The 12,478-nt window shown below is 43.0% G+C and overlaps 1 protein-coding gene across 2 annotated transcripts; it reads left to right on the forward strand.

Moving 5' to 3' along the window:
* The first annotated feature begins 5,058 nt into the window (after positions 1–5,058).
* On the forward strand, positions 5,059–11,920 carry hoxb4a (homeobox B4a). Of its 2 annotated transcripts, XM_042393813.1 has the most exons (3): positions 5,059–5,740; positions 7,508–7,731; positions 11,705–11,920. In XM_042393813.1, the coding sequence occupies exons 1-3, from the start codon at positions 5,269–5,271 to the stop codon at positions 11,903–11,905; spliced, it is 897 nt and encodes a 298-aa protein (XP_042249747.1). In that variant the 5' UTR covers positions 5,059–5,268; the 3' UTR covers positions 11,906–11,920. The 2 variants fall into 2 exon arrangements, with proteins under 2 accessions (XP_042249747.1, XP_042249748.1); XM_042393814.1 differs by lacking the exon at positions 11,705–11,920 and having other exon boundaries at positions 7,508–8,487.
* Positions 11,921–12,478: the final 558 nt, after the last annotated feature.

The raw sequence follows: 12,478 nt of genomic DNA on the forward strand, positions 1-12,478 counted from the left end.
TATTATTTATACGCAGCAGATTTTTTTTTCTTCTTCTAGTGTGTCCTGTCAGTCTTCACTATTAAATCTCACAATTTATCCCTTCATTTTGGAAAGAGCAGCCTATACAAACAGTGAAATCTTACCTTAATGCGCGTTAAAAATTAATCCATTTTAGAGAGAAGTTCTATCGTAACTCGCAGTCTGCAGAGTGACAGGTCTCGCAGTTTTTAAGCAGCTTTGCCAACAACAAACTGAGTTTGTAGTCCGCTGATGGGACAAACTCGTTAAGAAGGTCATAAATTGTGAGGGGGACTCTAAAGTTATTTATTCACCCCGGCTCTCTTCCGCTCCCTGAATATTTTATTGCTTTTTATTTCACCCCCTCCCTTCCAAAAACCTTTCAACCTCGGGAAGTTACCGTTTGAGCTTGTTGGTGTTTGAGGAGTAAACGGAATTGACCCGCAATAAAAGTCACATGTTTAAATCCCCCCCCCCCCCCCCACCCCCCACCCCCACTCCTCACTGTATCCCGCTGTATGTCATCTTCTGTCTCTCAGTGTCTTCACTGAAATGTGTCCTGATATTATGTCTAAATGTTACAGCAGAGAAAAAATATTATTATTATTATTATCATTATTATTATTTAGTGTGGAGCAGCTCGTGCATGCGTGTGCTTGCATCAGTAAACTATGTGTGTGGTTTGAAAACAGGACAGTCCGGTTTTTCAGGTGGGGGTGCTACAGCTATAGTGAAGAGGTCCTTATCTTTCTGAGAGGTTAGGATTTATAATATTTACATAAACCACAACAAAGAGTGTTGTTTGTTTTGCATAGATTACTTTAAAAAGCACATTTCAATCACATCAGTAATTGTTTTTGAGCGGATGCTGAGAGATTTCTATATTGTTGTTATCACATTACATTCTATCTGAATCTTGTAGATCTATCTGGTGTTTTTCTCCTGAATATGTCTGAGTGTGTCTGGATCTTTGGTTAGCACATTGACCTCTACCTGTAGCCGGAAACAATGGGCTCCCACTCAACTGAATGGCGGCTGCTGACAAACTTGACAGAGGGAAGGGAAGTGCCGCAGTCAGACTCACCACACCTTGATCGATACCTGAGATGACCCGCAGCAGAGCGGGAGGTCAAGGTGACAGAAACACGCTCACACCTGCGCCAAATAGAATAGAACAGAATAGAAACTAAACACTACACATTAAAGCAGATTCATGTTGGAGATGAGAAGGAGAAGATAAAATAGAAAGTATGAAGAATAGATTGAGAACAGAAAAAGAAAAAGATGCAGATTGGAAGCACGGTGCCTCTCCCTCCAGCCTGAAGAGCCTCGTGCTCTCTGCTTTTGTTGTCCAGTCTGGTGATGTATGAGCAACTTTTGGAGGAAACGGAGAACAGCAATATTGCCTGCAGCAGGGAGGGAGTGTCAGTGTCACAAAATCAATGTGGGAGCAGCACAGGAGCAGCACAACACCCGATAGAAATTACATGGAGAATATAGAAGGAAAACATTTCTACATGAAAACACAAAGAGCTTCAGAATGCACCACAAGCAGCAGCATTCTCATGTATCAATCATTTTATCTGTGTAACTCTAGACAATTATATATCTTCTAACCCGATCACTGTGATATGATATGCACTCAAATACAATGTACAACGTAAACTAGCTCAAGGCTAAATACAATTCAAATGAAAGTGAGAGAGAATGTCTTCTGCTTTTAGTTAGAATAGAATAAATATGTTCCTGCGCTTTGTTTGAACTCTGATCTATTTTATTTATTTGGAAAGAAAAATAAATAAGCATCATAAGGAGTGCAGGCCCTGTGTGCGCGGGTCAGATCACTTTTTAATTTAGTTAAAATCAGAGTTCTGGAGACAGGCTGCCGCAATTCATTTACTATACTGAGGGGACATTTATTCATTTATTCATTGGTCCATCCATTCTTCAGTCAGATCATTCAGAACAATTTTTGATAGGACAGTGTTTCCCCGTGCCAAGCGATTTGTCTTTTCTTTCATTAAATTGTGCTCATTCTGTTAGAACGGTCCACGGTTGGCGCTGCCAAGTTTTTTTTTTTTTCTTTTCTTTTTCTTTTGGATAATTATAACTCTAGTTCTATTTAAATCTTGTGTGCTTTATTTAAAGCTTTATATTTTGATTTTGAATAAAACTTTCGTTTTAAAAGCAGTGGTGAGAAATTAAATTAACCAAGGAAATAATCAAATTGATTAAAAAAAAAAAAAAAAAAAAAAAAAAGCAGATACAAATTGCTATTAAAAAAGGCCGGATGTCCTCTTCAAACAATCCAATAGTAAAATACTAGTATTTAACATTATACCGGATATAAATAGTATTATTTTATATCATAAATCATATTTCACAATTTCCGGGGCCTAATATTAGCCGCCTGTGTGCTTTACTCTCGTTCGTCATTGTAAAAGCTTAAAAATAGCAACGAGCGATTAAATATTCAGTGCACAGCCAATTGAAATAAAGAAAATAGGCCGAGATTTTTATAGTAAAGATTTATTTCGCTGTTTGGCATTTAAAGTCGTATGGAAAGATCATTTAAACGGGCCTGTAATGCAGCTTAGAGCCCACCTGTCCCCCCCACCCCCTCCTCCTCCTCACCCTCATCACTTTCTATTGCATTCAAGTGAAACAAAAAAAAAAACCCGCCAACATATTTGTTTGATTTTACCTTCTTGTTTTGTTTTCGACCTAGCTTTTTAATGGACGCGCCTGACTTACAGGACGTGTTACAGCATTATAACTTCATTTCCCAGATCCCCACCAGCAGCGTGCGGGTCAGGGGTCAGAAACAGTACAGATGGATGAAAATATTCCAGTGTGGCTGACAGGGAGTTTATGAAAGCAATAAAAGTCTATCGACGGTGTAACCCTCTGCCTCCTGAGAGCCGCTGTCTTCTATATCTACCCTGTAGATCCGGATTTGTGTGAAAATCATTAGAACAATCACAAATTCGCTTCTAGGGGAGTATATAGTAGATTTATACACGACGGCAGCGATGGATCCAACACAGACAGCAGAGGCCTGTAGCTGTGATCATTGTCTTATAACGCCTTTATTCATCACTCAGTCGCTGCTTTACATTTGATTTTGTTTATAGAGAGTCTAAAAGTGGAGTTGTGCAGGTGAAGAAAATGCTTTCGGTAAAAGTGGACATATGCCGGTGTATTTATTTCAGGACTGTATGATAGTCGGCGTTGATTTTGAAGCGTTTGTATGAATCCAGCATATTGTTGTGTATATTCTCCTCCAAAGTGATGGAAACTCGATTCAACTTTTGTACATTTTATTTCTTTTTTCGATCATCCGCCCGCCTCGCCAGTTTTAAAGGCCAACTCCAGGTGGAATTGGACTCTTTTTATTTATTATTTGTCTTGTTGAAAAATGATGCGGTTGGCTTTACTGTTCATCTAGGCGTATTGGGGGGTTGGGTGTGTGTGTGTGTGTGTGTGTGTGTGTGTGGGGAGGGTGTAAGGTTTCGATTGAGAGACAGTCAATTTTCTTGAAACAAAGGACTTGGATATCTCCATCATTTTCCTAGTGTGTCTGTGTGTGCGCTCACTTTTAGTTAGAAAGTGCTCAACACAATCGCTTTGATTGAGAAAAATTCTAATAAATTCTATTCTATTATTTTCTGTTTCTATTCGTTTCTATTCTATTGGTTCGCTGCAGTTTGTGTATATTGTGATGCATTCGGCGTCTTTATGATGTTGAATGCAGCGAGCAGGTTTACTGGCATTAAAGTCAGATTCATGTAAAACCTGTTTGCTGAGATCATGGAAAGAATCTTATTAATATTTTCTATAATGCTGTCTAGTTTCTCTGTGTCTTTACGCAAAACATTTTTGTTTGTTTGTTTGTTTTTGTGTTTTGTTTTGGTTTTTTTTGGGAGGTGGGGGGTGGGGGTGGGGGGGGGGGGGGGGGGGGGCGGTGGGATGTATCTGTTAAAGGCTTTATCAATATGAAAGTGACAATAAGAGACTGTGTGTTATGTGGTATATTTGGCTATGTAAGTCTGTGGCAGCCAGTGTGAGTGGGTCACGGCTGGGAAAATGAATTCCCGTCAGGAGGAAAAACAAAGAGTGGTGTATCTCAGTTCAGTAATGCCACAGCTCAAGGGCAAAAGCAGCCGCGCAATCTGGATGGGGCATATGCCTTGGAGTGGGAGTATGGACTCACTATGCCAGTGATGTTAATATCGGGAAGTGGGGGGAAATAAATCCTGTTCATTCATGCAAAGCAAAAAGCGACTCTGGCTGAGGCTGAATTATCATGCAAGGGGAGTTAAATGTGGAATGGGCGCCTGTTGGGAGCAACACGGGTTTTTAAAAAAGAGGGAAACGGTGCTGGATGCTCGTTCCTAATGCAAAGGTCTGCTAGTGATTTAGGAGGCCGTGTAACCTGAATTAGTTGATGAATTTTCTATCGATCCTAAACAAGCCAGATTTATCTCTGACAAGGTGCTGCTGCTGGGTGGCGGCGCAGCAGCCTGGCCAGGCCAATCTCCTACTCCCCGTTATTAGTGATTTAAAAGAATCGAGAGAAAGAAAAAAAAAGGTTTGGCAAGAACGTCCCTACATACACACCCCCAAATATATACAGAGAGGGTGGTGTAGGCGCCACTTTAAATCCCCCCAAGCGCTTTCTTTCTGCTGCTTTTTTCTGCTTCCTTCGTTTTCTATTTGAAGTTCCAGCCAGACGCGTAAGAGGGGGAAAGGGTTCGTTTGCAATAAGGGAGTACTTGTCATCTCTACTGTACTCTGTTGCTCTTGTGTGTCCTTGCACGCGCGTTCCTCTGCGCGGCTGCAGCTGCAGCGGAATGTATTTTCAGCATGTGGGACGCGCTTTGTTATTGTTGTGATTCTCTGCCTGCTTAGGGCGGCATGCGTGCCGACATGTGGCGGAGAGATATATAGAGAGAACGGTGCATGAGGAGAGAGACGGGGAGGGAGCGGGGAAAGTATGGCAACACTGTGAATACCCACAAACTGAGGCCATATGATGATGCGCGTGCGGGGGCCGTGTATATGCTTAATCCCATTTCCTTATCCGGGGTTCGTCCTGGAGCCGCGCCATTGGCTGGCTGCCGTCACGTGTCTTCTTAACTTTGTTCACTTGACAGAAAAGTAGGAGGGTTCAACGGAACAGGAATAACCGAAGAGTAAAGGGATGAGATATAAATTTTAGTTATATATTTTCCGAGTAGGTGCAATTCCACAAAAAGACTGAAATTAATGGCCATGAGCTCCTATTTGATCAACTCCAACTATGTGGACCCGAAGTTCCCACCGTGCGAGGAATACTCACAGAGCGACTATCTACCCAGCCACTCTCCGGACTATTACAGCTCCCAGAGGCAGGAGCCTGCTGCCTTTCATCCGGACTCTGTCTACCACCACCATCAACAACACCCACACCACCAGAACCACCAGCAGCAGCGAGCCGAGCCGCCGTACACGCCGTGCCAGCGTGCAGGGCAGCCTGCCTCGGTGGTGATGTCGCCTCGGGGTCACGTCCTCCCCACGGCCGGACTGCAGACCACCCCCGTCCCGGAGCAGAGCCACCGCTGCGACTCGGTGACACCTAGCCCGCCTCCACCTCCGTCTTGCGGCCAAACGCCCCACAACCAAAGCACTTCTTCCCCCGCGAGCACTCGTAAGGACCCAGTAGTCTACCCGTGGATGAAGAAAGTCCATGTAAACATCGGTAAGTGCTGCATGCAAACTTCTTTCTCTCTCTCCCCCTCTCTCTCTCTCGCTGCGCCTTTGTGCCTGCAGTTGAAACCCATGCCGTCAGCTAGGTGTCCACCGTCAAAATCTACGGCTTCCCCTCCCTGTTTTCTGTTAGAAGTAGACGATAGCCCTTGGGTCAAGATTTACGATCGTCTGTTTGCAGGGCCAATATAATTACACCCTCCATAAATTTTTATTACACCTCTCCGCTGAGGTGCCTTTTGAAGTCCGATCTTAGGGTCCTCTGCTCTAATTCCTCGCCTTATGACAACTCAGACCGAGCCCATAAGTTAGCTTTTATGCTTTGGTAATTTGATTTTAAGTGGTCGGGTTGTATAAACGGTGTACTTTACTCTGTCGAGCCTTCCCTCCCCACTCGTTGTTCCAGGGGAGGGAAAGTTTTATGGCAGCTGAAATATTCATGTTTATGGAGCCGGCCGTAAAACACTAATGTAAAAGCGAATAGCTCCAGTCTATTATGGCTTCTCTGTAATGTTATAATAGACTTGCTGCCTATTGCGTGAGGGATAATCGGAGCTCATGCTCGCGCAGCGACAAAATGCCACTTTTGCAAAGTCACCGTAATGCATTCACTCCACTGGATGTTTACTCGGTAAGAAAAGTCTTTCTTGCATGTTCTTTGCATTGTTATTTTATCTGTCCTGTCTTAGGAGACACTGGACTTCAAGGCAGCATGTTTGGTTTCTGCTGTCCGCTTGTAGTTTGGGGATTTGTTGAATCATTACCCAGTCGGCCATTCAGTTCCGCCGTGTAGCTGCTGCACCCCCACCACCTTTATTCTACAACCAATTTATACAGAGCAGACAATGCTACCATCCTTTCTCTCACTTCATAGCGTCTGTGCATACGACCCTTGAAAGAACAGTAACTGATCTGATATGCTTGGCTCGTCGCTGCTCGTGCTGTGTTCATGTAGGCTATTTATATTTCCTGGCCGTGGGTGCGCAAACGTGTCAGAACAGCAGTTTTCCACCTTAGATGCTGCCGTGGCCCCGATTTGCTCTCATATCACAACATTTGGACACCAGCGTCAGTCTGACTGTACCGCGAGGATTCACACCGCCGCAGGGCCTAAAATGACACCTGACAACATGTATTCACTGAAAACGCAAAGCATGCTGTAAAATAAACAATCTCAGCTTTCACAACTGCATTTGAATGCACGGAGAAATATATTGTGGGATAAATGATGTTTGCAGTCAATAAATTGTCCGCCTGTGTTGCAGCCATTTTCTTTTTTATCTCTGTGGGTCCAACCGGCGGCTTTATTTCTCCTCGTTGGCATGCTCATAACACACTCTCACATTCTTTCTCTCCCTCCCTTCATATGCTGTTTTCACTTACCATAGACTACAGTCTTGCGTCATCACTTTATGTATTTTTACCGCAAGCCAGCACTGTTAGTAGTAGTAGTAGTAGTAGTAGTAGTAGCAGTAGTAGTAGTAGTAGTAGTAGTAGTAGTAGTAGTAGTGCAGGTAGCTGTTTTTCTACTGCTGTAAACCAGAAAGCAGTGTCTTGATACTCTGTTTTATAGAACAGCCAATATATTATTATTATTATTATTATTATTATTATTATTATTATTATTATTATTATTATTATTGTTGTTGTTGTTGTTATATTTTGGGGATCATGGTATTGTGGTTGTTGTGTTTTCTTTTCTTTTTTTCTTGAGTAGTTAATGTTGTGATGATCATCTATTCCCATTGTTCTCCCACAGTCTCTTCAAACTACACAGGGGGTGAGCCCAAGCGCTCGCGGACGGCCTACACGCGCCAGCAGGTACTGGAGCTCGAGAAGGAGTTCCATTACAACCGGTACCTGACGCGCAGGCGCAGGGTGGAGATAGCGCACACGCTTTGCCTGTCAGAGCGGCAGATCAAGATCTGGTTCCAGAACCGGAGGATGAAATGGAAGAAGGACCACAAGCTGCCCAACACCAAGGTCCGCTCCGGGACAAACACCAACACAAACTCCCAGGCTCTAACCGGCTCTTAGAACCGCTCTACCGGACCCCTACAGCCCGGTTCTTTGGCTCTCTGTCTGATGTTTCCCCTTTCCTCTCTAATTCCCAAACTGAACGCCGAAGCGACAGCCACGCTTGTAACCACCGAAACCTGCACTTTGGACCGGAATAACGCCTTTGCTCTGGAGGGAGAGAGGGATGTCATTGCCGCCTGTTCGGCCCTGATCTGTGCTGATGTTACACACTAATATGACGTTATGACGCGGGAGGGGGGTGGAGGGGAGATTTCCCATTCATAAAACATGAAATGAACAAAAGTAGGCGAAGAACGAGACTGAAAGAACTGAGGAAATGATGCGGCCGCTTCTTTGCTTTACCCCCCCATTCTCTCCCTGCCTCTCTCTGCTTTTTATATTTCTGTCTCCTGTCTTTTTCTTTTTATACTCCTCTCTCTCTTCCTCTCTTTCTTTCTCTGACAGAGCACGGCAGGCAGGAGATATGCCTGCGTGTGTGTGGTTTCTTTACTCCTTTTTTTCTAGACTTTTTTTTTTTTTTTTTGGTGAAGATGGATCCTCGTTTTCATCTTTAATCATGCCAAACTCGGGGCCCATTTGTCATGTTTACTCTGCGGGTACAAAGCAAAGGGGTGAACCGCGGCTCTGCCCATTACCCCTCGCCCCTACCCCACTGAACCCCTCCCCACACCACTGCTCCTCTCACCCCCAGCACCCCCCCTCACACACACACACACACACACACACACACACACACGCACACGCACACGCGCGTGTAATAAATGGAACTATCGTGTCGTCAAGAATAGTATTCTTATACCCCACCTCACACACACACACACACACACACACGCATACAAAAACCACGCATGCTCATATCCCCCCGTCCTTCCTTACATCACTCTAACATGAAATATAACCTCCGTATCATCCAAAATGACATCAGGCAGTTTTCTGTCTTGTTGTTATAATTTTAACTGTCGATATTTCTGTTTTGTTTAAAGACAAAATATAGCTTTTTAAATTTTAATTATAGTTATTTTTGAATTCAGTGTTGATTGTAAAATGATAGCCTACTTTATGCTGTTATTGCTGAGAATGACAAGGAGCGTTTATGTGGTCCGTTGATTGTTCATTTTGTGATGTTGTATACAGGGAAACACAGACTGACAGGGTGACTAAAGTCAAATAAAGTTCAAATAAGGCATTTTCCAAACAGGGTTTATGAAGCTGCCTAAACAAAGGACACTAATATCCAAAACCAAAATCCTGGTACAAATAGCTCACAACACAGTATAAACGCAGCACTATACAATGTACTACCTATTACCTCAGTTGTACTTATATATTTTTTATTTTTTTGGTCATCTTATTTTCTTTTGCTCGTTTAATGAAGTGACAGCTTTTCGAGCTTTTATATTTTTGGAATTGTGTGACGAGTTATTATAATAATTATTATTACCTGCAATACAAAAAGCGCTATTCATTTCTTGTAGGCTAAGTGGAAAATTAAAAAAAAAAAAAAGTAATTTAATTATAAGCAGTTGTCCTAGCCAGGGACACTCAGAAAAATAAGGAGCCTTTTATTGCATGTCTGAATGGTGTTGATTTATTTTTCTATTTCTTCTTCTATGTCTCTCCCCGCACATTAAATGCGCGCACACTTCTTTATACCCCTCTCCCTCTATTCTTTCACCTTGTGCCACTTTTTAGATATTTTATTCTGCAAGTGTTTTTTTTTTAAAAAATTGATGTTATTTTATTTACATTCCAAAGATCCGTTTCTATCGTTATTGATGATGATAATAATAATAATGATGGTATTGTTGAACATGTGTTACCTCCCCCGATATGTAAGTTGCTCCTTTCTCTGCTTATGCCTCCTCAGTGTGTCTACCTTCCTATTATTTGTAAATAGTTCATAGAAATTTAAATAAATGGCTGAAAAAGTATCGTTTTCTACCCTTTTCTCTCATTTCCTCTCTCCAACTCATTCTCTGTTCGGTGTCAGTTCTAAAATGAAACATCTGCTGTGAAATATTACCAAGTCAAGAGGTTTGGAGTTATGCAAACGCTCATAAAATTGTATAGTTTAACTATAAAATCACGTTTTCAAATGTTACCTGTTAAATTACAGGTTTAATTTTTATATATTTTTATATTCTTAGAAGAGAATAATTTCCATTTTGCTTTGCACTGCAGGTCTGACAGAACAAACATACGCCCTCTTCTCTCCTCTCAGCGAAATTTAAGGGTGAAGGATGCATATAAAGCACACACACACACACACACAGTCACACTCACGCTTCCACATTCACACACAATAAATAATTTCATTTAATTTCACTGTTGGTTTTGCCTACAATCGCACAGCGCAACCTGTCTTGAGAAATCAGGGGCCTGCAATGATTAATCTGTCCCGGCCGTGAGTGATCTTGGTACATTACGTCCTGTAATCTCGTTTTAAATCACAAACCGTCCCTCCGTTTCACTCCCGTTCTCCCGTTAATTTAACGGCTGCTCAGACGCGCTTGCACCGGCCCGACACAGAGTACGGGACACCCCCTCCCCTACTCTTCTGTTTCTGAAGAAAAAAAAAAAATTAAATAGTTTCTCGGTTCGTGGTCTTTTAATGCTTTAATGAGTGTAATTTTTGCACAACAGTTTTTTTTCTGTCTGTGTTTTCTGCATCGGTGCAGTGCGCGCATGTGTGTTTTATTTTTTATATATTACAAAAAGGGAGCGGGCCGGCGCCATAGCTCAAACCCTGACAACCAAATAGATAATCAACAAGACGAATGGCTTCTTTTGTAAGGCTCGGCTCCTGTATTAATTTTCATTTTCTTTTCTTAGAGCAGGTATCGAAAAATATAGAGCAAGAGGGGGGGAGAACGAGAAAATAGCATTCCTCTCGATGAACTTTAAACAAAAAAAGTCTGCCCCCCAAATTGGTCCGCTCGTATTCCTCGGCCCAGAGAAGATTCCCTATTACTTGTTGGTTGATTTCTCCCTGGGCCTCTTGCCACAGAGACTCCCTTTGCCCATTTATCTGTTTTCTTCCTATTTATGAAAGGCTCCTCCAGCGCAAGACCGCCCTCCTATCAAACTGTACACCTACATTTGCTCAAACACGCGCACACTGCGCCAAAAAGCGTGAAGCCTTACATATGGTGGCTCGTATACAGGCTTGTAAGCCTGCACCCTCGCGCATTCCATTGTTTCATTCCTGTTAACTCTTTTATTTTCCCTTTTTAATATTAAACACTCTGCTCCAAATGGACTATAGCACGTTTTCACTCCAGTTTCACTTAAGTTGTAGCTTTTCTAGAAAATATTAATTTCCAGTTGGTGAGAACGAGCAACATATATATTTTCCCTCTTCTATAGAATGCTATGAGCTTTAATACCTCCTCCTCCACACGCAAACCCTCAGGCGGTCTACCTCTCCTCACATAAGATAATATTTGTGTCCAAATGCTGTAATTTTCGCAACACTACCATCCGTACTATACTGGAGCATCTCGACACCCTCCTCCCCAATATTCACACACACATGTACACACATATGTGCCTTCACAATAACCCTTAAATCCCCTGAGCACTTGCAGTCCGATTTGAAATAAATGAATTTGTGTGCAGGGTGACACCGCGCACAATAAAATCCACCAAGGAATCCTTATTCTTTTTTTAGCCTCCTTTATCAGCCGGGGCCTTCTGCTGCTTCTGTGAATGGGCGCAGATTTTTTTTTGTGAGGATGCCCACCCCCAACCTCCCACCCCCCCCCCTCCGAAAAAGTTCACCGCCATTATTTTCTGGACAGGACAGAGGGGACGGCACCTCAAGAAAAATGCGAGAATTATACAAGAAAAAATCATTAATCACTTGTTCTTCTTTAAACACTTCTTCTCCTTCTTCTTCTCTATTGTCATCCGGCAGCCACACACAAGACCCCTTCTGCCAGGAGAGAGAGAGAGAAAGAGAGAGAGAGAGGGGGCAAGGAACAGAGAGACACAGGAAAAGAAAAAGAAGACGTCTTGGAAGACACTTGGAAGACACCCCCCCCCCTCCTCCTCCCTCCCTTCCTCACACATACACACACACACACACACACACACACACACACACACACACACATAAACACTCATATACACTTCCCTCCCCTTCCCACCCATTCACAAGCTATTTTTACACCCCACAAGTATCCTACCATAAGAAAAAAAAGTTTTTCTTCCTCACTGGAAAGAAGAAAATCCCTGCAACAAACCAGTCAGAGAGCCCTCACAGCACAAGAAGAAAATGGTCCAGAAAGTCCTGAAAGTGATGGCGTCTAAGGTAAGAGGCCTGGGAATTTCATTTTGTCTCCCCTTTTCTGTCTTTGGCTCTCTTGCTCCTCTGTGTCTGACGGCTCGGTGGCGTTTTTATGGTTTTATTGCCCCCCTACGCATTTGGCGAGGTCAGGAAAAGGGGGCATGTATGGCCGCGGGGGCTTTGATTTTAGCTACATGTTTGTGTTGGAAGGTGTGTGTGACTGTGTGTTTGCATGCAATGTATACAGTTACAGATGACGGGCTTGTGTTGTGCTGTTTTCTGTTTTCTCCAAAGTTTGTGCAACTGTTTCCGTCCCCCCTTTGCTGCGGTGGTGTCACTTCAGCGTCTGTTTGCCACTCATGAGGCCTGCCGCTTCTTCAGCATCTGTTGTGCGTAAAATGT

The sequence above is a fragment of the Thunnus maccoyii genome, chromosome 18 (assembly GCF_910596095.1).
Source record: "Thunnus maccoyii chromosome 18, fThuMac1.1, whole genome shotgun sequence".
Taxonomy (NCBI): domain Eukaryota; kingdom Metazoa; phylum Chordata; class Actinopteri; order Scombriformes; family Scombridae; genus Thunnus; species Thunnus maccoyii.